This window comes from Rhineura floridana, chromosome 3, assembly GCF_030035675.1.
Source record: "Rhineura floridana isolate rRhiFlo1 chromosome 3, rRhiFlo1.hap2, whole genome shotgun sequence".
NCBI classification, from domain to species: domain Eukaryota; kingdom Metazoa; phylum Chordata; class Lepidosauria; order Squamata; family Rhineuridae; genus Rhineura; species Rhineura floridana.
This window is the reverse complement of record NC_084482.1, coordinates 225030505-225057099: the sequence shown is the minus strand read 5'-3', so window position 1 is coordinate 225057099 and position 26595 is coordinate 225030505. Positions and strand designations below refer to the sequence as shown.

Here is a 26595-nt window from a genome sequence, read left to right as displayed (position 1 = left end):
ACCCAACTGGTGATGACTTCCCTAGCCGCTCTTAAGAGGGAGGCTGATGCTCCTGTTGTCATTCCAAGACAGGTCTCTAAAAGCTAGTTCCCAAGATGGCCTGACCACTGACCACTAAAGTCAGGATCATTGAGACCATGGTATTCCCGATCTCTATGTATGGATGTGAAAGTTGTGAAAAATGCGGATAAGAGAAAAAACCACTCATTTGAAATGTGGTTTTAGAGAAGAGCTTTGTGCATACCATGGACTTCGAAAAATACAAATAATTGGGTGTCAGAACAAATTAAACCAGAACTGTCACTAGAAGCTAAAATGATGAAACTGAGGTTATAATACTTTGGACACATCATGAAGAGACATGATTCACTAGAAAAGACAGTAATGCTGGGAAAAACAGAAGGGAGTAGAAAAAGAGGAAGGCCAAACAAGAGGTGGATTGATTCCATAAAGGAAGCCACAGACCTGAACTTACAAGATCAGAATAGGGTGGTTTATCACAGATGCTCTTGGAGGTCGCTGATTCGTACGTCGTAATTGACTTGAATGCATACAACAACAAAAAGAGCTGCCTTAGCATAGCGGCTAAGAGACTGAGGTAATATTGACATGTGCTCCAAGTTTGTTGAAAGGGTGAGGCAGTGATGGCCACCAAACATGGATGGGTTTAAAAGGGATTTAGAGAAATTCATGGAGGCTATGGAATGCTACTAACCATGACGGCTGTGTTCCACCTTCAATGTTGGAGGGAGCGTGCTTCTGAATATCAGTTGCTGGAAATGGCAGAAGGGGAGAGTGCTTTTGCACTCAGATCCTGCTTGCATGCTTCCCAGAAAAGGCATCTGGTTGGCTACCGTGAGAACAGGATGCTGGACCAGATGGGCCGCTGGCCTGATCCAACAGCAAGACTCTTCTTATGTTCTTAAGTTACAATGAGGCAATGCATGCAAAGTGCTTTGAACACTTGGAAGGTGCTGTATATATTGCCATTGCTACATGAGTCGGCCTGGCAAATGAGAAGATTGCTTGCTGAAAGGTGCCCTAGCGATGTTCCTCACCGTTGTGTTGTTCCCCTTTGTCCTTCAGTGACGACCTCTTGACAGCAGAGGCTGGCGTGGAAAGCCAAGCCGACATCCCTTTGACCATTCCGGACACCATCACGGAATGGCGAGCGGGAGCCTTTTGCATGTCGGCGGACGCGGGCTTTGGCCTGGCCCAGACGGCCTCCCTCAGGGCCTTCCAGCCCTTCTTCCTGGAGCTCACCTTACCCTACTCTGTGGTGCGGGGCGAAGTGTTCACACTGAAGGCCACCGTCTTCACCTATCTGCAACGCTGCATCAGGGTGAGAAAAGCCCCGAGCTTGGCTCCCGATTCCTGAAACCTCCTTGCCCTCTTTCCTTGCCACAGAGCTTGGACCACCTGGGCACAGAATCATGTATTTGCATGAAGTGTGCACTCAGCCCGCTTATGCTAACCTGCAATATGCCGACAACAGAGGCTCGCTCTCCCTCCGGCCATGAATTCTCATGCCATGGTGACTTCATAGGCTCACCTGACCACTGCCATGATGTCTTGTGTTCCACCTTGACCTCTTCCTCCTCCCCTTCTGAATCCTTTTTCACAATGGAGCAACATTGCATTCTCTCCCCAGTAACACCTCTCTTGTCTGTGGACAGGTCCGAATATCTCTGGCACCTTCCTCTGAGTTTGTGGCTTCCCCTGTGGAGAAGGAGGAGGAATCTTATTGTCTGTGTGTGAATGAAAGGAAAACGGTCTCCTGGATGGTGACCCCAAAATCTCTGGGTAAGCACAGCAGCAACCCTAACATCTCACGGTCTCATTTAGTGGTACAACAACAATCTAATCCCTTACTTAGGTCCAGAAGGAGAGAACATAAGAAGGGATTGCTGGATCCGGCCAATGGCCCATCTAGTCTAGCATTCTGTTCTTGCAGTGGCCAACCAAGCAAGCAGGACCTGAGCACAACAGCTACTCTCCTCCTGCAGTTTTTAGCAAGTGGTCTTCAGAAGCATAAAGCCTCTGACTATAGAGGAAGAGCTTAGCTTATAGCAGGATGGGTTTAAGAGATAACCAAAGGCTTTAACACATGCATATAATAAATGCAGATATCAATTGCCCTGGGGAGGTGAATTATTTAACAGTTTAACTGATTTACAGCACAATCCTGTGCGTGCTTACTCAGAGGTGAGTCCTGCTAAGTTTATTTATTTTGTTTTATTTATTTATTTATATTTCCATTTATAGACCGCTTACTGTCTGAAAGATCTCGAGGCGGTTTACAACAGAATACACAAGGTGCAAAAAAAAAAATCAAATTAATTTAGAAAGCAAAATAAATGAATAATATCCATATACATAAACACAGTATAAATACAGAGTTCAATTAAACTTACCCGCAGGTAAGTATGTATAGGATTGCACACCTTAACTTTTTTAAAAAAAATATTGTTCCTGTTTTTATCATCATCATTAACAACAACAACTGTTTAATAAAATTATACCTAACCTGGCCCAAGGCATGTAAATATTTAGACAGCACTCTGCCACCACTTCCCTCATGGCCCTTAAAAGAACAATGCTATATTTTGGACTGCGAAAAAGACAAATAATTGGGTGTTAGAACAAATTAAACCAGAACTATCACTAGAAGCTAAAATGATGAAACTGAGGTTATCTATCATACTTTGGACACATCATGAGAAGACGTGATTCACTAGAAAAGACAATAATGCTGGGGAAAACAGCAGGGAGTAGAAAAAGAGGAAGGCCAAACAAGAGGTGGATTGATTCCATAAAGGAAGCCACAGACCTGAACTTACAAGATCTGAACAGGGTTATAACAGATGCTATTGGAGGTCATTGATTCATAGGGTCGCCATAAGTCATAATCAGCTTGAAGGTACATAACAACAAATATTTTGGGAGTTTCTTGAGTTATCTCCCAGTTCTTAACAGACTGAGAAGAAGGGAAAGTCATGCAAGAGAGATGGGCAAGCAGGCTCTTGACAGATGGGATGAGATGGCCATATCCCCCCTCCTTTGTTCTAGGGGAAGTGAACTTCACCGCCAGCGCTGAGGCCCTGAACTCCGACCAGCCCTGTGGGAATGAAATAGTGGAGACGCCCAGCAAGGGACAGAAGGACACCGTCATCAAATCCCTTTTAGTGGAGGTAGGAGGGCAGCTTTTTAATCTTGGTGCATGGGGGCAGGGGAGGGCTAAGTGATAGTATAGACATAATTGCACATATTTATGCTAAAGAACTACAGCCATACTACCCTGAACACGCCCAATCTCATCTGATCTGGGAAGCTAAGCAGGGTCAGGCCTGGTTAGTACTTGGATGGGAGACCGCCTGTGAACACCGGGTGCCGTAGGCTTTGAGGAAGGCAATGGTAAGCCACCTCTGAATGCCTCTTACCATGAAAACCCTATGAATATGAATATATACATAAAGAATGATGGGGTCGCCATAAATCATAATTGACTTGAAGGCATATAGCAACAACAGCAAGGATGCTGGAGAACAATACCATAAAGATCACAACATCCTGCCACATCAGCCTCTTTCAGAAGTTACCCTCCATGCGGTCCAAGAACACACATTGGCTCCCACCATGTAATCAAGGATGGGGGGAACGTGGGTAGGGGTGGCACATGCAGCCCCCTCCTCATCTCTATGTTCTTGGAATGTGGAGGGTCCCTCCTGAAGGGGGTTATATAATGATTTGCCAGTGTCAGTTTTTGTCCCTGAAAATGAGTATTGGGGTCTAAACCCATTTTTCCATTCAGTATTTTTCCATCTAGTTTATTTATTTATTTATTTATTAGATTTATATCCCGCCCTTTCTCCCAGTAGCAGCTCAGCTAGTTATTGATTTTAGTCCACAGTTTCTAAGGAAAATAATTATACATCCACGAGAGTAGCTGTAGACAGCATGGATTTTTTGCATTCTGCCTTGTTAAATTGAAAATACCCACATGCCATTCTGTTGCTTTCCACAAGCTCATTTCAGAACAAAATCTTACAAAACCTATAGTCCTGAACTCAGAAACACTTGCTTAACAACCGTTGAAGTTTTCATGGCAATACACAAAACACTCAGAGAGAATCCAGAATTCAAAGTCTGAAACATGAGTAAAAAAATCCAGACCCTTGTTGGACTTTTTTCTGTCAGTGGTCTAATAATTTGTTGAAATTAATTGAAAGCCAGGCATATTCACAGAGTACATTTAATCCTGTTACTGACCTTGCCCCATACTCTTTCATCTGATTTTTAATTAATTTAAGAAAATTTGCATTGGAGCCTATGATAAGCACAGGCATGCTCACTAAGAACCAACTGTCAGTGTTCTAATCTGTTCTGTTTGGCTTGGCTGATCTGGGAGCCATGCCTACACCAGACTAACTACAAAACTACTCATTTCTGATGTACAATGTAATATTTGCTTCCAATAATCTTACGCAAATACACAATTCCACAACATGCGTTAACATTAGCCAATTTACATTTTCAGCATTTGAAATGATTCAGAGTAGATCTTATTCAGCCTGGCTGGTGTTATCTGCCATCTAAGAAACGATTTGTACTGTGGTTCTTGAATGCCAAGATTTAAAGAGACTAGTTCAACGGTGACCAAGCAAGTGGCTGTTTTATAGGTCTGTCCTTTGCCCTGGATATAGACAGTTGCTAGGAAATAAGCAATAGCCTGTCCTGAGAAATCAGTGCTCTTCTGCATTCTCCTCTCTTTCTCTGGTGTTCTCTTTCTCCCACACATATATTTTATTTCCTTCTCAGCATAGACATTACTTATGCAGGTACCTACTCAGATTGTCTCATACTCACTTTTCCCCATTTTCCTCCTCCTTTCTCTCATCGTGAAGCCCGAAGGGGTCGAGAAGGATGTGGTCTTTAGCAACCTGCTCTGTGCAGCTGCCGGTAAGTGCCTGGTGGGGCTCCCTCTCCCCGTTTCACTGCATTTCACTGCATAAAGCTCACACTGCGGGTAAGCTCATATCCACACCAAACATCTGAAACATTCTTATGCCTCTTGTAACAGGCATGGCTCCCCCCCAAAAAAAATCCTGGGAACTGTAGTTTGTTATGGATGGTGAGAGTTGTTAGGTCAACCCTCACAGAGCTGCAGTTCCCAGGATGATTTGGAGGAAGCCGTGACTGCTAAAGTGGAAGTGCTTTAAATGGATGGTGCGGATGTGACCTTGACAAAGTTGATCTATGATGATCAGAGATCATCTCTCCAAAGGTGATTGGGCTCAGTAGGCACATTGCAGCAACACGCCCAGAGCTGATCTCGAAGGGCACCTCTTCCAAAGGGGCCTCTCTGGATATGCTGAGGCTTGCCAGGGTTGCTGCTCTCTGTGTCCTACTGAGACAACACCTGCTTCTTCCCCGTTTTCTAGAATGAGGCAAGTCACAGCCTCAGTATTTCTGCACTACAAACCTAGGCCATTCTATCTATACCACTTTTATCTCCCTCAAAGAATCCTGGAGTTGCAGTTTCATGAGGCTGCTGGGAATTCCATGTTAGGGGTCCATAAGGGCTCCCCACCCCTGGCAGAACTACAGTTCCCAGCCTTTCCTGGGGAAAGGAATGACTACTAAACAAGCTTCAGTCTGTAGTACAGCAGTAGCTGTGGCCCTTGGGGTGTTGCTGGTCCAGCCAGCATGGCTAGTGGTCAAGGATGGGGAATGGAGTCCAACAGCATCTGGACAGCCCCGTAGGTCCACTACCCCTCCTGTAACTCATGCACTCCCTTTCATAGGGGTGCTCCAAAATCCAGCTCCGCCCCCTGAGTCTGGAAACAGAGTTCACTTGGATTTACTTTGTGCAGGTACAGAGTTTAGTATTGGGCCAGCTTCTACCAATGGACCAAGAGTATGCCTGGTCCTAGAGGGGTGACGGCTCTCAAATCTAGAAGGAAAGAAGCAACAGGCTCACAAACGTTCCCACTAACTGGAGAGAATAAAAAACGGGTGAGGAACAGAAGACCTCTTGGTTGCCAGGCCCAGTCTTGAAAAGGTCTTCTGCATCTTTAAAAGTTGTGCAGGATGAAGGGAGAATTCCATCTTGTGGTTTTTCCCATTAGAGAGTTGCAAGAACATCTGCAGTTGGCTGATTTTCTCTTCTCCTAAAGATACAGGATCAGTCTGAGGCCCTGAACCTGGCAACCCTATCTTAGGGGGGCACAGTGATGATCAAAAAACTCTCTGTTTTGCTTGCAGAAAAGCCATCGGGAGCTGTTTCCTTAAAGCTGCCAGAGAATGTGGTGGAGGGCTCAGCCCGGGCCTCCTTCTGTGTGCTGGGTAAGTGGTGCAACCCTGCCCGGGCTCCTGCTTCAAGGAGCTGCTCCTGCTCTGAATTCCACCCCATCTGGCCCAGCCTTCACCTTTTTCAAAAATCTTCTTATCCACCCACCACTCTTACTTCAAAGGTCCAGGGTGGAGTGCCATTGCTTATGCAGCCAAGAGAGAGTTGCAGGAGGCTTGGAGGAAGCCCAAGATGTACAGAAGTACCAAAAATCTTTACTGGGCGGGGGAAGAACAGAACAATCCCAAGAGAAAGCTCAATGAGGATTGAGCATGCTGCATGGCCATGGATACTAACTGACGTTTGGGAAGGGAAACCAGGTGGGAAGGGAAGTGGAATAGAGCAGCCTGGAAAAGGGCATGGCTGGCAGACTGGAGCCCTGAACGGGAGTGCTTTGCATTGCAACATTTCATTGTGGGCCTCTTTTCTGCTCGCCTTTCCTCAGTTCTAGCATGTTATTTCCTGCCTTGGTCATCTCAGCGGCGAGACCACCTGTGAGCCAAGCAATGAAGCGTACAAAATTCACAGGGCAACCCTTTGCACCTCTACTTGGAAGCTAGACCCGCTGAATTCAGTAACGGTGTACAGGAGGGCAGCCTCGCTCTCTAGGTGTAAATGTCCAGGTACCCCGTAAACCTTCTAGGCTAACGCTCAGTTTGCACCCCAAAGTGAGTGCTGTTTGTAGTGACTGAATGAAGGTCAAGGAGGGTCTCCACTCAAGGCACCGCAAATGCTGTCCTCTGTGTCACCGGGCTGTGGTTCAACAGCTTCCCTCCGGTAGCCTCTGTGCCCCATGAGAGCCTCTGTCCTTTGGGACAGCTGCCTGGGAGTCAGGCATGGATTGCCCTGGAGAGACTGAAGTGCTTCCTCCAATGCCCATCCTCCCAGGACACTCCACTCCTGCCCTCCAACATTCTTGCTTCCCTTATTCTCATCAGTGCTTAAAGTCTCTCCTTCTATCTGGCCGTTTTTTCTTACACTTTCACCCTCTTCAGCCACCTTCCTCCTCTCCGATTTCCTTCCAGGATCCCCTTGTCTCTCACATTGCTTCACTGTGTTCTGTTGTTAAGCATTTCATTCCTCCAGTCTCCAGAGCTTCCCCATATTCCAAACGGCCTCTTGTCTCTCTCTCTGTCCTCCTTCTCTTCCTATGTCCCAGGAGACATCCTGGGCACGGCCATAGAGAACCTCCACCAGCTCCTCCGGATGCCCTGTGGCTGTGGGGAGCAGAACATGGCCCTCTTCGCACCCAACATCTACATCCTGGATTATCTGAATAAAACAGGGCAGCTGACGGAGGAGGTCAAATCCAAGTTTGCTGACGACACTAAATTGTTCAGGGTTGTTAAAACAAAAAGGGATTGCGAAGAGCTCCAAAAAGACCTCTCCAAACTGAGTGAATGGGCGGAAAAATGTCAAATGCAATTCAATATAAACAAATGTAAAATTATGCACATTGGAGCAAAAAATCTGAATTTCACATATACGCTCATGGGGTCTGAACTGGCGGTGACCGACCAGGAGAGAGACCTCGGGGTTGTAGTGGACAGCACGATGAAAATGTCGACCCAGTGTGCGGCAGCTGTGAAAAAGGCAAATTCCATGCTAGCGATAATTAGGAAAGGTATTGAAAATAAAACAGCCGATATCATCATGCCATTGTATAAATCTATGGTGCAGCCACATTTGGAATACTGTGTACAGTTCTGGTTGCCTCATCTCAAAAAGGATATTATAGAGTTGGAAAAGGTTCAGAAGAGGGCAACCAGAATGATCAAGGGGATGGAGCGACTCTCTTATGAGGAAAGGTTGCAGCATTTGGGGCTTTTTAGTTTAGAGAAAAGGCGGGTCAGAGGAGACATGATAGAAGTGTATAAAATTATGCATGGCATTGAGAAAGTGGATAGAGAAAAGTTCTTCTCCCTCTCTCATAATACTAGAACTCGTGGACATTCAAAGAAGCTGAATGTTGGAAGATTCAGGACAGACAAAAGGAAGTACTTCTTTACTCAGCGCATAGTTAAACTATGGAATTTGCTCCCACAAGATGCAGTAATGGCCACCAGCTTGGACGGCTTTAAAAGAAGATTAGACAAATTCATGGAGGACAGGGCTATCAATGACTACTAGCCATGATGGCTGTGCTGTGCCACCCTAGTCAGAGGCAGCATGCTTCTGAAAACCAGTTGCTGGAAGCCTCAGGAGGGGAGAGTGTTCTTGCACTCGGGTCCTGCTTGCGGGCTTCCCCCAGGCCCCTGGTTGGCCACTGTGAGAACAGGATGCTGGACTAGATGGGCCACTGGCCTGATCCAGTAGGCTCTTCTTATGTTCTTATGTTCTTACTTAGTGGCTGGTGAGAAAGACTCTTGTGGGGCTGGAAGGGAGGAATTCTGCTCTTGTTGTTTTCCGTGGGGTGGGGCGGGGAGACAGTATTAAGAATCAGATGCTGCTGGGTTTAATCAGTACTTTTACCGTTTGATTGCTTGGAGCCACATTTAATCAGTCCAGAGCATGCTTGCTTATCCTTTGAACCTATTTTGAGTGGCTCTTCAATGGGAAAAGAAAAAAACTAAGACTAAACCGCTCAGAGAGCTTCGGCTATGAGGCAGTATATAAATGCAATCAATCAATCAATCAATCAATCAACCAATCAATGTGAGCTTCTTTTCCAACAGTGTGAGCACTTCCATTTACTAAACAGCATTGAGATTAAAAAAAATCGAATTCTCCCTCCATTTCAGGCTACCAGAGGCAGCTGAACTACAAGCACTCTGATGGCTCCTATAGCGCCTTTGGAGAACGCCACCAGGGGCCAGGAAACACCTGGTGAGAAATTGACAGAGAGAGACTCATATATGCAGGGCTCTCTCTGTGTGTGTGTGTGTTGGTGTGTGTGTGTGTGTGAGATTCTGCAGGACCCGTAAAAACCTGTAGCCCATATTGTTGGTCATGGGATCCAGCTTCCTGAAAAGCAAGTTGCTAGCCTTTATGGGTGTAAAGTTATGCTTGTATGTTTGTGGGTAATAACTAGTGAAATCTGGGGTGGTGGTGTTAATGTTTCATTGCCCAGCAAAGGCCCCTGGCCCCCTCTGTGATAACAAAAGCAGAATAAAGCATGCACAATAGTAAAAATTGCAGAACGTGGAATGTGAAATAAAACTGATCAGTTTAAACAGGTAGCAGAATGTGAATCACCTTAGTACGGAATATATATCCCACATAGACTTGCTTATCTGTCACCAGGAGGCCAACAATAAACTAAGCCTTGAATTGTGCAAAAGCCAGTGGTCGATGCTCCATCCTCCCTTCTTCAAGAAGGAGGACCCAAGCTGGGGCGATGCAGGTGGGGAGGGAAGACTCTGAAGGTGGGGACAGGCCAAAAGAGCAGATGTCCCTCTGTGCTGTCCCAGTGAGATCCTCAAGTGTACTGACTCCTTCCCCCACCCAGAAGTGAATATCTCTCATTCATTCCTATGGAAAAGCTCTGCTCTTGGCAACAAGGATGTGGTGAGCTGGGAACCTGCTTGGTGCCCTTGATCCTGGGAAGCCCACCCCTCACTGTCAAGGCTCCCACAAGGGTGGATCCCTGTAAGTCAACGCCTCTCTGCATACAATGCACACAGAGTGATACAATTTGCACCCTCCGGGGGCCATTGCAATGTACCAGCCCACCCTGTCAACAGATATCGCAGCCATCACGAATGAGAGGCTGTAGGAGCAGCTGCGCATCCCAGGTGAGGCAGAGGCCCTCTGCTTCCCCCTGGGAATCCATCGGAACCGTGACTGGTGGGGCTTCACACAGCAGAGAGGACCTATTTATTCCCTGGGGAGGAGACTTCATAGCCCTACCATAGCTGCAACTATGCATGAGGCAGAAATTCAATTTAGTTTGCATTTAAAGGCAAAGCAAAACGCAGCCATCCTTTGACATTCACACTTATCCAAATTTTGCAATGCAGTCCTCCAACTCAAAGAATGTTTACAAAAAGACTTCACAGACCCCGCTGAGTCCAGGATGCTGCAGCCCAGGAGCTGACTCGGCGCCGGTCTGTCTTGCAGGCTGACGGCGTTTGTGCTCAAGTCCTTTGCCCAGGCCAGGCGCCACATCTTTGTGGAAGAAAAGCACATCCAGGATGCTCTGGCCTCGCTGGCCGCCAGGCAGAAGGAGAACGGCTGCTTCCGTAGCACTGGGACCCTCGTGCACAACGACCTGAAGGTACAGACGGAAGGAGGGAGGGGGACTCCGCAGCCAGAACGAGACTTTGGCACAATCTCAGGGGGAAATGTTTCAGCAGCGGTGTTCATTTGGCCGGCCTTTGGGGCTCAGAGTGAACGTGGGCAACTTCAGGGAATGGCTTCTCTTATTCTGCTTCCTTGACTTCTGCCTTTGTTACTGTTTCTGAGCCTTCAGGACAGGGTGGGCTCTCCATATAAATAAGGCCATTGCTAAAGGGATGATCAACCTACGTAGCCCCCAAATACTTCTGGCAGAGCTTAGCAGCTGGTGCAGCAAATAAAACCAGAGCAAGATATTGCGCCGTGGCAGTGATTGACAGCTGCAAGAACTCCTTGCCCCTCCTGACCCGCCACCTAAGTCACATCATGGCTCAGGACGGCTCCTCATAGGGACGGCCCTGGATAAAGCAACTTAATTCACACTGTCTGCCATTTCCAGGGGAAAATAAAGTTCCAATGAATGGATCTGGCCATAAAGCGGGACATTTGGGTTTCATAAGCCTTCCAAAGATGCCAACTTGGCATCCAACTGATTGGGCTGGCATTAGGCTGGTTGAGGTGGCCCCCTTCAGGCAGCAGATTTTGGGGGGTGCTGGTGAAAGGCAGCAAGTCCTTGTCAGACTTTCACAACTATGGCAGAGGCAATTTGCACATTTTGCCTCAGGGGCCGAAAGGCTGAGCTCTCGTGGAGGCCTCTGAGGCTGATCTGAGCCGGTGCTGAGGTTCAGAGCCCGGAGCGAAGCAGGAACATAAAGGGAATTGCAGTGTGGAGAACTGCACCCGGGGGAAGTGGTGCAGAACTGGAATGGGGCGTGGAGGAGGACCGTTTGCACGGCAGCCACTGTGCAAGGAGACCAGCGCGGATGGGAGCTCCCGGTATTGTGGCCAGCCAGGAGAAATCCACGCTGGCATCAGGGGAGGCTTAGAGAAGGAGACTGATCTTGGGAGGAGTGCTCGGGAGATGGCGAAGGGCCTTCTCATTCTGTATGGTGCTGAGGGCTTCCTTCTCCTTCCCTCCAGGGCGGGGTCGATGATGAGATCACCCTCTTTGCCTACATCCCCACCGCTTTGCTAGAGATTCCTCTGCCTGTCGGTGTAAGTAGCCATCTGCTCCTTCCCACCACCCATCAGGGAGAACCTGTCAGGGTGGGCGGGTGGGGGGCTGCCCCCCACAATCATAGCCAAACTCTCCCTGGCAAATAACAGATCAAGGACCCAGTGCGGTGAACGTTTCCCACTCAGGCGAAGCAACGAGACTTCTTTCTCCAGCACAGGGATGAGGACCTGTGGCCGTCCAGATTTCGTTGAGCTACAATTCCCATCAGCCAAAGCAAGCACGGCCAATGCTCAGGGATGAGGGGAGTTCAGCAACATCCAGAGGGCCAGAGGGTTCCCCTTCCTTGCTCTAGCAGCAAGAGGCCTTCACGTGTCCCGTGGGGCTGCTAAGTTGTTCCACAGTCCTTCCCACAGCCTGGTAGGTCTGAGGATTTGCTTGCGGTTGCTTTTCTCCTGCCCAAACGGGAGAAGCTTTGAAAGGGCAAAATTTCTGACAGGACCCTGAAAATTGAGGAGGAATGCAGAACTGCTGATTGCAGGAATGTGTATCTGGAGTAGGGATGGAAAGATCTGTCTGTTTCGGTTGTCTCAAGTGTCTCATTGTTCCAATCTTAAACTCAGTTCTCTACATTTCTACAGCTATCTGTGAATTTTTTTCAAAAAAAAATCCTCATTAAATTCTCCACCATTTTAGTGCAAATTTCTTGAAATAAACACATTTTTGTAGGCAGCTCTGACTAACGCACACATTTTTGCAAGCCATTTCTCGCCACGTCATGCCTTTTTACATGCTGTTTTCACTCATGTATTCTTTTTTATGCACACTGTCCCCTAATACGTGCATTTTTGTAATGTTGTTTAATTGGCAAACTGCATCCCAAAATTCCAATAAATGCAAATTTTGAAGGGCGGCTGTGTTTCGGTTCTCAGATTGTGTAGGAAATTGTGAATTTTTATAAATTCTGCTTGAAATTCTGCGAACTGAGTCGAAATTCTCACCCATCCCTAACTGTGGTGGATCATCTGTAGTTGTTGCTGGTTCACTCTTTTGCTTTGCGTCCGTTGCAGTTAGGATTGAACAATAAGCAGATACAGCAGCTGAATATGTTCAAAAGTGGACCTTAAAGCCTTGAGGAGAGTCTGCCACATGTATACTGCTGACCACCCTGAAATCCAAAGTGGTGCCCCTGAAGCTGATCCACACAGGCCCAAGCGCTGCCCCCTCCTCTTCCACCCTCCGGCACTCACTCTGCACCCCCTTTCTCCTGCCTGTCCAGCCTGGATACAAGCCCTCTGGGGAGAAGTGGGTAGCTTCTTGGCTCTGCCCAGCATACTGCAGCCAGTGGCTCTGGCTCTGCCATCCCAGCCACCCGTCAGGCCTTCTGAAGTGGCCAACGTAGCTTGGGGTGAGCCCCTCTCCTTTCCTCCCTTCTCTCCCCAGCACTCCGTGGTGCGCAATGCTCTGTTCTGCCTGGAGACGGTGGCGCAGGCGAAAGAGATCCACGTTTATACCCGGGCCTTGCTGGCTTATGCCTTTGCCCAGGCAGGGAAGGGGGAAGAGAGGCAGAAGATGCTGCAAATTCTTGAGGCGGAAGCTGTGAAAGAAGGTAAGGCCTAAGCTCCGGGGATGGGGGGGATCTTAATCCTCCCCCCTCCACACACACACAAAAGAATGTGGCTCCTCCTGCCCTGGCTGTGGGGTGGTCTGTGCCTGTTGCCCCTTCTCTGTCTGTGAGCAAACTGCACAGCCGTCTCCCTTGACCATCTAATTAGCCAAGATAATCACTTTACAGCGGCTTACCATTAATTACAGCAGAAGGGCTGTCATAAAAACAATGCAAAACACATTTTTAAAAAGCTGCACACAGACCTGGTCCTGCTCAGAGTAGACCCACTGAAACGAATGAACCTAAGTTAGCCATGTCCATTGACTTCAAAGGGTCTACTCTGAGTAGGACTGGACATCCCGACAAGATTACTGCGGGGCAAGTAAGATGCAGTGGGGAGACACATGATGCCTTTTTCTTTGGGGCCTCATTTGGGTTGGGGCTGCTGTGCCCCCCTCCTCAATTGCCTCAGTGGCATCCGTGGTACCTGGTTAAGTCCTTTATAATGGCTATTGCCTTCCTCCATAGCTGCTCAACCCTACCAGGTTGCGGATCTCTCACATTCGGTAGAAACACACTCACGACGGTAGTCAAACTCTGCCCCTTTTTACTGTAAAACCTCCTGGGAGCAGCTTGAGTGTTTTGTTTTGTTTTTTAAAAAATCAGCTTCAAAGAGATTTTGCAACTGATTGGCAGATCAACCTGTTCCCCCTGCAGGGGATATATTATTATTATTATTATTATTACTACTACTACCACTACCACTACAACAACATTTGTATACCGCCCCATAGCCAAAGCTCTCTGGGCAGTTTACAACAATTAAAAATATTAAAAACAAATATACAAATTTAAAAACACTATTTTTTTAAAAAAAACACACATGCTAAAATGCCTGGGAGAAGAGGAAAGTCTTGACCTGGTGCCAAAAAGATAACAGTGTTGGCGCCAGGCGCACCTTGTCAGACAGATTATTCCATAATTTGGGGGCCACCACTGAGAAGGCCGTCTTAGGTGTTGCTAACAGAAACACTTTGTTCTGGCAACTAGTGTGTTTACAGCCATTATATGTCTGTATGTTAAAAGTCTGATGGCTGATTATGCAGAAGAGAAAGGAGAGAAGCCTTTGCACTGCAAAAAGGGGGTGCTCTGCCCAAAATTGTATTAACTTTATATTTGTGTTAGAAAATGCTTCGGAGAAGAGCCACTCTGGAGCCTTGTGTGTGAAAAGGCCCTTAGTGGTGCCTGGGTTGCCTGAGCCAAACACTTGTGACTCTCTCTCTCTCTCTCTCTGGGCTTATCCACATAGGAGCATTACTTTGTACTAAAGATGCTGTTTTTACCTCCATTTCTATTTGCACCGTCCACAGGAAGGGCTCAATGCCAGCTGCAAACACGGTGTTTTCTGTTCACACTGAGGGAAGGATCAATCAAGCAGTTTCCTAATGACCACCCCCTCTAATTTAACATTTCCACTCCCTCTGGTTACCTGGCAACTGAGCATGCTCAGTATGTTCTACCAGTTAGTTTTATTTTTAAAAGACAATAAACCAGAAGTGCGATTATTTGTATTTTCACTGGTGCAATACAACTGAAATACAAATCTTTGTTTGAGCAGTGTTATGCTTTCGCGCACAAGCTAGGGGGGAAGAAAAATAAGGCACCCTTTGCAGCAACATAAAAAGCTTGCAGAATGGGGGAGAGCAGCTGTAAGTTGCTTGTTAGCTGGCAGGAAATGAAATGAACGAAGGGAGGAGGAGGGAGTGGGCGCGGAGAGGGAAACGATTTTCACACCCACCTAAAAGCATCAGAGCAAAGTGTCTGAAAGCACTAGAGATGCAGAGTGAAGACGTTTCTTCCTACCCTTTTTGTATTATCAGAAGATTGGGTTAGTATGGATTTACAGGGGGAAATCTGCACGATAGCTTCTGTTTGCTGGCCAGGTCATGTGAACCATGCAAATTAAAAGTGGATGTAACACCAAACATACACTAAAACCACCATGTAGATGAGCCCTCTCTCTCTCTTTCTCTGTCCCTGAAGCGGACGGCTCCCTTCACTGGCATCGGCCCGGGAAGCAAGAGAGGGAGGCTGACCTTCCACCCTACCTCTCCCGCCGCGCCGCCTCTGCAGAGGTGGAGATGACGGGCTATGTCCTCCTGGCTTACCTGACCAAACAGCCAGCACCTTCCCAGGAAGAACTGGCCACGGCCACCAACATCGTCAAGTGGCTTAGCAGGCAGCAGAACCCCATGGGGGGATTCTCCTCCACTCAGGTAAATTCACTTCCTTCCTGGGACCCAGTAGCAGAGAATGCCGGGAGGAGCTGGGCACAGCCAGTCTCCCCTGGTTTGGGAGACGAGTCCTTTCTCAGGACAGCTACGAACCCCTGAACTCGCAGCCTCCCCCGGTGCCAGGTTCTTCCCTGGCTTAGTACCAGATAGGGGCATATAGTGTGATGCCCACATCTCTTGCTCAGGGTGGCCACTTAGACCTCGTCAACAAAAAATAGGACAACAGACATGCACACAGAGAGATGCAGACGCTGGAAAAACAAACCCCAGGGATCAGTGGGGATGTCAATGAAGTTTAGATTCCTTAGTCCAGAATACAAACCTCAGGGACTCGAAATTCTCACAGTTGATTTGAGGTGAACACTGATATTCCTTCCCTGGCTTGGTACCACACAGCCTTACGGCAGATTGAGGGATATGGTGTGATGCCCGCATCCTCTGGAAAGACTCCCTTGCTCAGGGTGGCCACTTAGAGATCATCAACAAAAGAGGACAACAGACTTCCACACAGAGAGACGCAGATGTGGACACATTTGCTATAATGTACACTGAAATGTAGTATATTGATCTGAGACCTGTGCGCCTCCTCAGTCTGATGTCTTGATGGGCAACGCCAAGGCCATTCTTGCTCTCCTTTCTGGGGGTTCTAGGTGACACCTCCAAATAGGGGACTGTCCCCTGCCATCCTTTCAGATAGAGGACCGCCCTCTGTGAAGTAGGACGGCCAGCCATTTCCCTTGGTCTCTCTTGCAGGACACCGTGGTGGCCCTACATGCCCTCTCACTGTACTCTTGACGTACTCCCAGAGCAGTGCAGGTGCAGAAGTGACCCTGAGCTCCGGAGGGGACGTCCTGAGGCAGTTCCAGGTGGACAGCACCAACCGCCTGCTGCTTCAGTGCCAGGCTCTGCCCAGAGTGCCAGGGGACTACGGCAGTGGGTCCACAGGGGACGGCTGCATCTATACCCAGGTGAGTTGAGCGTCCCGGGACGGGCGCCTGGGAGACAGAGAAAAGGTCAGTTCCGGGGTGAGGCAGGCGAGGGAGGAGAATGGCTCCCAGCTGCCGGTGGAGACTGTGGAGTGAAGAGAGGGAGGGGCACAAGGCAAGGAATGAGGGTGACGGAGGAAAGGGGTGAAGCAACTCCAGGAAGAAGAGAAGACTTGATGGACAGCTTTCTCTGGGCACGCAGACAGGGCCTGTGCTTGGGTTGCAAGGATGAATCACCTTGCCAGAGAGAATGGAGGGTCTGAGAGCAGGTGGTGCCGCTTCTCCCAGGGCCAGCCTCAAGAGAGTCTGGATCCCAGCGTTGCATCTGCACCTGCCAGCTCTGCAGAGTGCAAAAGATTGGGTGGCCCAGGCTGGGGTGGCCCAGGGTGCTGGTGCTGGCTTCACTAGGGCAGCCTTTTGTCCTGCCCTGATGGCTCTGAGCCCCTCGGGGCGGAGCAGGTAGCCAGAGCAGAAGGGTCGACGGGCAGCGTCATGGGGCAAAAGTGGCCAAAGAAGCCCGGGCAGGTGCCAGGGAAGAGGCAGCTTGTTCTGACCAGGGCTGGCTGGGGACTGAGCCGTTATATAGTCCCTAGGCTCCGCCCCCATGCTGGAGAGTGAAGATCCTTAAAGGGGCAGCCCTCCATCCTGAAGCCAGGCACTCATTGGTGGGACGTGATGCCCTTGGGCATGACGATGCCAGCCCCTCTGTGATCTCTGGCTCAGGGGCTGCAGACGCTGGTTGCAGTGATGTCGGGACCCAGGTTAGCACCTCTGTGGGTTGTGCTGGTCTAGTGGCCTCTTTCCCACTGAACTGGTGTCCACGTCGCTGCTGGAAATGTGAGCCATGGAGAGTGATGCATCCAGAGAGAGAGAGAGAACAGAGCGCCGTTTCCTTTCCAGACCACCTTGAAGTACAACGTACATCTGCACCAGGAAGAGGCACCTTTCGCTCTGGAGGTCCACACAGTTCCGGAGACTTGCGCTGGGCCCAAAGCCCACAGAACATTTGACGTTGCAATCAATGTCAGGTAATCGCTGCACAGGCCAAGGCTGATTGGGGAATCCGGGCCATTGTGTGAGCACTGGGGCTGGGAAGGGGGAAAGGGGAGGTGTGACTCTCACCCCTAACCCTTGCCAGAGCTGCAATGGTTCTGGGGGAATATCTGCACTACGCTTTACAGAATATCAGCTGATGAGCCCACCTACCCCCTGCAATGTAGTGCAGAACCTGGAAGGTCTCAACCTTGACAGATATGCTTAATTTTTTTGATTTACTAGAACCCCAAGATCTATCAGGCTTACAATAGTGCTTGGCGGGTGTGACAGCACTCAGTGCCTCTGAGTACCGGCTCAGCCCAGGGTTTTGTTTTCAGTATCAGAACTGAGCTCACATTCCTTTCACTCAGAAATCCACTCCTGGGTTTCCTTACAAGCTTTCTTCATCTCAGCAGCCTAACTTAGAAAGGAGGTGGGTGGAAATCTACCCTTTTTGTTGTTACTGTTGCTCAGTAGCCAGAATCCTTGCTGATCTACTGCAAATCACCAATAGGTTCTGATCCACCATTTGCCCGCCTCTGGTGTGATAGGCCAGGACTGAGATCTGGGTTCAAGTCTCTGTTCCTCCAATGAAGCTCACCAGGTTGCTTTGGACAGTCGCTTGCACAAAGGTCCCATCTGTACTACGCATTCAAAGCAGTGTGATATCACTTTACACAGTCATGTCTTCCCCCAAATAATCTTGGGAACAGTCGTTTGCTGAGAGCGCTGAGAGTTGTTTGGAGACTCCTATTCCCTTCACAGAGCTACAATTCCCAGAGTTTCCTGGGGAAAGGGTTTGACAAACCACTTTAACATAAGAACATAAGAAGAGCCTGCTGGATCAGGCCAGTGGCCCATCTAGTCCAGCATCCTGTTCTCACAGTGGCCAACCAGGTGCCTGGGGGAAGCCCGCAAGCAGGACCCGAGTGCAAGAACACTCTCCCCTCCTGAGGCTTCCGGCAACTGGTTTTCAGAAGCATGCTGCCTCTGACTAGGGTGGCAGAGCACAGCCATCATGGCTAGTAGCCATTGATAGCCCTGTCCTCCATGAATTTGTCTAATCTTCTTTTAAAGCCGTCCAAGCTGGTGGCCATTACTGCATCTTGTGGGAGCAAATTCCATAGTTTAACTATGCGCTGAGTAAAGAAGTACTTCCTTTTGTCTGTCCTGAATCTTCCAACATTCAGCTTCTTTGAATGTCCACGAGTTCTAGTATTATGAGAGAGGGAGAAGAACTTTTCTCTATCCACTTTCTCAAGGCCATGCATAATTTTATACACTTCTATCATGTCTCCTCTGACCCGCCTTTTCTCTAAACTAAAAAGCCCCAAATGCTGCAACCTTTCCTCGTAAGGGAGTCGCTCCATCCCCTTGATCATTCTGGTTGCCCTCTTCTGAACCTTTTCCAACTCTATAATATCCTTTTTGAGATGAGGCGACCAGAACTGTACACAGTATTCCAAATGCGGCCGCACCATAGATTTATACAATGGCATGATGATATCGGCTGTTTTATTTTCAATACCTTTCCTAATTATCGCTAGCATGGAATCTGCCTTTTTCACAGCTGCCGCACACTGGGTCGACATTTTCATCGTGCTGTCCACTACAACCCCGAGGTCTCTCTCCTGGTCGGTCACCGCCAGTTCAGACCCCATGAGCGTATATGTGAAATTAGGATTTTTTGCTCCAATATGCATAATTTTACACTTGTTGATATTGAATTGCATTTGCCATTTTTCTGCCCATTCACTCAGTTTGGAGAGGTCTTTTTGGAGCTCTTCGCAATCCCTTTTTGTTTTAACAACCCTGAACAATTTAGTGTCATCAGCAAACTTGGCCACTTCACTGCTCACTCCTAATTCTAGGTCATTAATGAACACTTTGGGAATTGTAGCTCTGTGGGGGAAATATGGGTTTCCTAAATCTCCACACCCTTAACAAGCTAGAGTTCCCAGGATTGGGCCAAAGTGTAATCCAGCCTCCAACCCCCCCACCCCCCGAGTGTTTCAGACTACAACTCCCATCAGCCCCCCCCCCCCCCACAGTTATATGATTCTGTAGTGGCATGGACACTTTAGAATTTCCCTCCTTTTGGAATTCCAGTGTGACATAGTGGTTAAAGTGTTGGACTACGACCTGGGAGACCAGGGTTCGAATCCCCACCCAGCCATGAAGCTCACTGGGTGATCTTAGGCCAGTCACTGCCTCTCAGCCTCAGAGGAAGGCAATGGTAAACCCCCTCTGAATACCGCTTACCATGAAAACCCCATTCATAGGGTCGCCATAAGTCGGAATCGACTTGAAGGCAGTACACAAATATTAGACAGGCGCTGTCTCTGCTATCTTTTCGGTGCCTACTGAAGACCTTCCTCTTTCAACAAGCCTTTTAAGTAGAGACCTTATCCCTGTCTGTGTATGTGCTGGAATTGCTTTTTAAGATGTTTTAATTGCCTTATTGTTTGTGTGATTGCTGTCCTGAGCTCCTTCTGGAGGAAAAGTGGGATATAAAATTTAATGATGATGATGATGCAATTCCTTTGACAAACTGACCGGCAAATCGATAAGCTTTTCTTCCCAGGGCGGGGCAATCTCATGTTGGCATTGTTTGGGATGTGCTAGAAACTGCATTGGTGGTTACAGGGTGGAAAGAGAGACAAATGGCTTACTTTAAGAGTTCCAGCATGTGAAATCCTTTCCTTTCCTTCATTGGTTCCCCAGTTACACCGGCAAGCGCCCAGGCTCCAACATGGCCATTGTTGATGTTAAGCTGCTCTCAGGATTCATCCCGGAGAAATCCTCCGTTAGGAAGGTAACAGCCGTGATCGTGTGTCAGCCCCCCCACGACCCCATATGACATCCCCCACTCCCTTGGCCATCCCATCATGTCCCCTTAGCCTAGCCATTCTCTCGCTAAAAGGAGCCACCCAGATACCTCTGGGAGGCTCATAAACCGGACATGAATGTGCCGGCCTCCTCCTTGTGAGTGTTCGTTTGCTCTCAGAGTTCGCTACTCTGTGTACTGCTCCTGTCCACAGAGGCTCCACTGAGCTATCATGGCTGATGGAAATTGATAATAGTGACCATGATTTGTCCAATCCTGTATTAGCTTTAAAGTCAGCTCTGGCTGTGTACACACCATAATTGTAATGCACATTTAAAGCGTGCCACATACTGAATCCTGAGAACTGTAGTTTGTTAAGGGTGCTGGGAATTATAGTTCTGTCAGGGGTAAGCTACAGTTCCCTAGGTTCTTTTTTGGGGAGGGGTGTGTACTTTAAATGTATGGTGTGCATGCAGCCTATGCTAGTGCAGCTGCGAATGTTGTATCGGCCAAGGGTACCCCTCAGCTCAGCCTCCTCTGACAGGACTACAGAGAAGCCCCCCTTTCCCTCTCCTTAAAGCACTCTCTGTTACCTGAGGCTTCAGATGGCGGCCGGGATGGTGGCTTGGCCCCACTGCTCAATAATAATTAAAAAAACCTCTCTCCATTTTGCCCCCTCCAGCTGGAAGGGCAACAGCAGGTCAAGCGGACAGAAGTCAGCACCAGCCACGTCCTCCTGTATTTGGAGCAGGTGAGCGAGGAGGAGGGCAAAAGATGGAGGGCGAGAGAATCGCTCCCTTTGGGAGTGCCAGTGGGCACGGCGAGGGGAGGTGGAGTCACCCCCCAATCTTCCCTTTCCATTGCCCTGGGAAACACAGGTATGCTAATGAGGCAGCGGATGAGCTGTTCCAATTGGCCACCACATACACACACACACAACCACTGTGCACTTCGCCCCCACCTCCAGACATTCACTCTGGAATGCTCTGATGGGTTCCCCTGAATGGGACAAGCTGCATCTTTCTCCCATTCAGAGTATTCCAGAAATGATAGGATCACATTCTTCAAGGACTTGAAAGGTTGCCACACAGAGGAGGGCCAGGATCTCTTCTCGATCATCCCAGAGTGCAGAATAATGAGATCAAGTTACAGGAAGCCAGATTTCGGCTGAACATCAGGAAGACCTTCCTGTTGGGAATTAGGAACCAATGACCTCAGGAGGTGGGGGGCTGTCCAACAATGGAGGTGTTCAAGAGGCAGCTGGACCGCCACCTGTCGGGGATGCTTTAATTTGGATTCCTGCATTGAGCAGGGGGTTGGACTTGATGGCCTTATCGGCCCCTTCCACCTCTACGATTCTATTCTATGGTCTCTCCCTTCTCTGTCACCACTTGGCTGGGCAAGGAGAAGAAATGCTGTTTTAATCCTTCCCTTCCCCTCTTCCAGGAAGGAGGAAAAGCAGTGAGGCTGTAGAGACAAATGTCCTTCCAGCCTAGGAGTGACGGGGGGGGGGAGGACACACTGGATGCCACTCGATGCGTTTCATCGAGCAGGGCAGTGGGAGTGTCACTGTGTGTGTGAGAGAGAAAGAGACAGAGACAGACCTGTACAGTCCCATAGGCTAGGCGCTGGTGCTCCTTACACACACACTGAAGAAGGGCACAGCTAATCTGAAGAAGCCCCCCCAGCATCAAAGACAAAGCCAGGTTGCTCACATCCTCCACCGTCGCTTTGCTGGGTGTGGTGAGGGTCTGCATCAGCTGCTGGGTCACTTGGATCCCAAGCCGTGATGATGATGATGATGAGCCCACCTGGTTCTCCACAGGTGAACAACATCACCCAGAGCTTCTCCTTCACAGTGGAGCGGGACGTGCTCGTCCAGGCCCTGAAGCCGGCCTTGGTGACAGTCTACGATTACTACGAACCAGGTGAGAAAAGGGCTCCGGCACTGCAGAGCTCCTCAGTGTCTATTATTATCATTATGATTAAAGTGCACATCTCAGTTCTGAGGTTATCATACTTTGGACACATCATGAGAAGACACGATTCACTAGAAAAGACAATCATGCTGGGAAAAACAGCAGGGAGTAGAAAAAGAGGAAGGCCAAACAAGAGGTGGATTGATTCCATAAAGGAAGCCACAGACCTGAACTTACAAGATCTGAACAGGGTGGTTCAGGACAGATGCTCTTGGAGGTCGCTGATTCATAAGGTCGCCTTAAGTCATAATCAGCTTGAAGGCACATCACAACAACTCAATTCTTAGTTCCCTCAAAGACGTTTTCTCCAAAATTAAAACCACCGTACAAAAGGAGTTACAAACATTCTAAAAACTTGAAAACAATTTGCTAGCCTAAAGCAAGACGAAGTCTGGTAGCTATGGAAGATGGGGGGGAAAGGGGAGGCAGAGTCTGGGCCTGACCATCTCTCCCTCTTGCTTCTTCCTCTTTCCAGATGAAAGAGCTGCCGCAGAGTACAACGCCCCATGCAGTACAGGTCAAGTATGGGCGGAGATTGCCTCCCACCAGGCCACAAACCAAACGTTGGCTGCTTTGAAGCCAAAGGTCCCTCTAGGCCAGCATCCAGCCAGATGCCTTTGGAAGGCTCACAAGCAGGGTGCAATCTGCAACCCTGCACCAAAGCCTCCGTCCTCTGGCAAGACGGCCGCATCAGACGACACGGAGCTGAACAGAGGGCTGGCCTCCCACGAGGCAGGATGGGGACCCCACCTGGGCTGAAACAAGAGAGGCAGGAAAGGGCAGGAGCCTGTCAACTCTCTGGCTTATGGGGTATGGGGGTCAACATGTGGGTGTCCTGCTTCAGACTCCCAAATGCCTTGACTTTCTGTGGCTTAAGCTCCAAAGGAGATTTTTCTGCTGTTTCCTCCACGGTAGATGAAACTAAACAGAGGAACGCATGACGAATGAAGCCCAATTCTGCTGGCATCTTCCTTCCACCAGCCGACACCGGTGGAGAGAGCAGGCCATACAGCAATGCAGAGACTGAAGAGGGGAAGTGTTTTCCAAGGTGCTGCCAACACAGTCTAGCCCGTTTTCCTTGCTAATTCCACTGCCTGATCAGCCCCAAGGCCTTGGCCTCCTCTGGTGATACCCAGAATCCGCACGCGGGAGAGCACGAACTGGTGGGGAACACCCTGTGAAAACCGTGAGCCCACCTTTTCTCGGCCTCCTCTAGACAAAATAAAGAGAACAATGTTTCCGATTCCGTGGTCATACGTCAAGCCCATCTCGCTACCAGCTCGGGGGTGAGGAGGGGAATCCATATATTTCTACCTATTTTTTTGTCTTGCCTGATCCGTTTTTTGGGGTGTTTTTCTGGCCAACGCAGAATTAGGGCTGAACTGCCAGTTTGGCCACAAACTCATTATGTGTGCTACTTCTGTGCTTTCCGGTGAAGGTGGGAGGAGAGTCCTGAACTCCTCATCTACCCCGGCTGCTTTCCCTCTAGACAGACTCTGGGCCCGTAACCAGGACTCGACCTACCGCAAAGATGATCAGGAGGGAGGGGGAGTGTTGCAAGGGTAAAGCTGCAGCTGGGGCAGAGGCATCAACCCTCCCCTTTCCGCCCACGGCTTCTCCACTTGAAATGACCCCTCATGCAACTCTGCCCCGCTGTGGGGCAACCTTGTAAGCAACAGACCTGCTGCTGCCATATCTCGGGGGGCCCTTAGAGCAGGTGTGGGGACCCTTTGGTCCTCCTGGGGTTGACGAACCGCAACTCCCAGCTAAGCACGCTTAGGCTTGCCACCGGAATGTCTGACCGTTGCACAGAATCCACACACAGAATAATGGATGCATGGCGGGCATTCTGATTTTTTTTTTTTTAATTAAATTTGATGGAGCTCAATTGACTGATCCTCCTGGTTGGCACTCCCCCCCGCTTTTTCTTAAAAAAAAAAACATATACTGGCAGAACACTTGGAAGAGCTGGCTGTTCTGTAACCCTAGAGAAGGTAAGATTCAAGTGGACACGCAGTAGCCATCATGACATATTGAAAGGGCTCTCAGAAGATGGAACAAACTTGTCCTGTGTTGTTCTTGACCGGGGTGGTGGTGGGGATCTTCAGGCTAGGCTATCTTGATATGGCCCTTGAGACTCTTATCCAGGCCACATGCTGGCCCTAGCCACACCCCCTCTGGCTCTGATTTGCACCCGAGTTTTTTTTTGGGGGGGGGGCTGGTTTGAGTGTGCCCTTCCACTCCGATTATGCCTAGATGGAAGGACTAAGAGGGGTGTGTGAGAGTGTGTACAAACTAGCCTACTCTACAAAGGTAAAATGTGCATTGCTCTGCCTGCTTTTGCTTGCACCCCCACCCCCACTGGCATATGGCCCCCCAGAAGGTGGCCCAGATGGAAATACGGCCCGGGGGCTGACAAGGTTTCCCCACTCCCACTCCAGAGGACAGGACTCCAATGGAAGCATCAGGATACACCTCCCAGCAGGATGAGTTGGCTAACAGAGGGACAACAGACAGCCTGAAGAGCTGGAGGGCTCTCCATCATTGTTTTTTAAGCAGGGGCAAGGTGGCCATCGCCATGAGCAGCTTCCAACTTATATCAGTACTCGCCCTTAGCCAGCGTAAGGAGAGCCCTGTAGGATCAGAGCAATGGACCGTCTAGTCGTCCAGCATCCCGCTCTCACAGTGGCCAGGCAGATGCCTCAGTGGGAAGTCCACAGACAGAACCTGAGCGGAACAGCGCACTCTGCACTTTGCAGAGCATAGCCATCATGGCTAGTAGCCACCGATCGCCTTAGAAGCATAGAACAGTACAGTTGGAAGGGGCCTATAAGGCCATCTAGTCCAACCCCCTGCTCAATGCAGGAATCCAAATCAAGGCATTCCTGACAGATGGCTGTCCAGCTGCCTCTTGAATGCCTCCAGTGTTGGAGAGACCACTACCTCTCTAGGTCATTGGTTCCATTGTCCTATGGCTCTAACAGTTAGGAAGTTTTTTCTGATGTCCAGTCGAAATCTGGCTTCCTGCAACTTGAGCCCATTATTCCGTGTCCTGCACTCTGGGACGATCAAGAAGAGATCCCAGCCCTCCTCTGTGTGGCAACCTTTCATGTACTTGAAGAGTGCTATGATATCTCCTCTCAGTCTTCTCTTCCTCAGGCTAAACAGGCCTTATCGTCTGTGAATTTGTATAAATCGCATTTAAAGCCATTCAAGAGAGGCGGAGTGGTTGGAGTGTTGAACTATGACCTGGGAGGCTAGGGTCTGAATCCCTAGACAGCCATGAAGCTCACTGGGTGACCTTGGGCCAGTCACTGCCTCTCAGCCTCATAAGGAGGCAATGGTAAACCACCTCTGAATACCGCTTACCATGAAAACCTTATTCATAAGGTTGCCTTAAGTTGGGATCGACTTGAAGGCAGTCCATCCATCACAAAGTCATCCAAGTTGGTGACCATCACTGTGTCTTGTGGGAGTGGATTCCATAGTTTAACTATGCGCTGCACAAAGTCCTTTCTTTTGTCTGCCCTGAATCTTTCAACATTTCTAGTGATGCAAGAGGAGAAAAAAGTTTCTCCATCCACTTTCTCCATGCCCTGTATAATTTTATACACTTCTATTATGTCACCGTTTGCTCACCTTTTTTCGAAACCAAAGAGCCCAATACTGCAAACTTTCCTCCTCACAGGGGTGTCGCTCCATCCCCTTGATCGCTTTGGCTGCCCTTTTCTGAACCTTTTCCAACTCTACAATATCCTTTCTGAGGTGAGGTGACCAGAACCGTACACAGCATTCCAAATATGGCTGCATTATCATATTGGCAGTTTTATTTTTAGTTCCTTTCCTAATGATCCCTAGCATGGAATTTGCTTTTTTCCCAGTAGCCATACTCTCAGTTAATTAGGAACTTCTACACAACTACACTGGGATCATCCCAGCATTACTGAAATGTGTCTTCATAAGCCTCCTTAAGAGAGCAATCCGAACAACAGGAAGCCGGAGGAAATTACGCTGGCTTAAGTGATGCTGACGTAAGTATTCCAAACTCCATTCAAAGCAGAGCTACTGCTGGCTCAGAGGCGGCCCGAACCTGGCAGAGGAAAAACTAGCCTTTAAAATAGTTCAACTTGTACCTCTTTTTGCTGGCGTCAGTTCCACCAGCTTGCCAGGTCACGTGAAAGATCTGAAAAAGGTTTGGGACAAGTCTAAGTCTCTCCTTGCGCCCT

General features: G+C 48.9%; 1 protein-coding gene and 1 pseudogene across 1 annotated transcript in view; both read left to right on the top strand.

Annotated features, from left to right (window-relative positions):
• Positions 1-23582, top strand: part of LOC133381768 (alpha-2-macroglobulin-like) — a 36406-nt gene extending 12824 nt beyond the window's left edge. Inside the window, 17 exon segments of the mRNA XM_061621190.1 lie at positions 1087-1342; positions 1677-1803; positions 3070-3191; positions 4905-4959; positions 6265-6345; positions 9091-9175; positions 10409-10565; positions 11606-11680; positions 13083-13248; positions 15292-15524; positions 16296-16329; positions 16332-16510; positions 17429-17556; positions 20288-20378; positions 21073-21141; positions 22216-22318; positions 22845-23582. Of these exon segments, the coding sequence (XP_061477174.1) occupies positions 1087-1342; positions 1677-1803; positions 3070-3191; positions 4905-4959; positions 6265-6345; positions 9091-9175; positions 10409-10565; positions 11606-11680; positions 13083-13248; positions 15292-15524; positions 16296-16329; positions 16332-16510; positions 17429-17556; positions 20288-20378; positions 21073-21141; positions 22216-22318; positions 22845-23128 (2245 nt within the window). The 3' untranslated portion in view covers positions 23129-23582.
• LOC133382652 (5S ribosomal RNA) lies at positions 3281-3399 on the top strand (annotated as a pseudogene).
• Positions 23583-26595: the final 3013 nt, after the last annotated feature.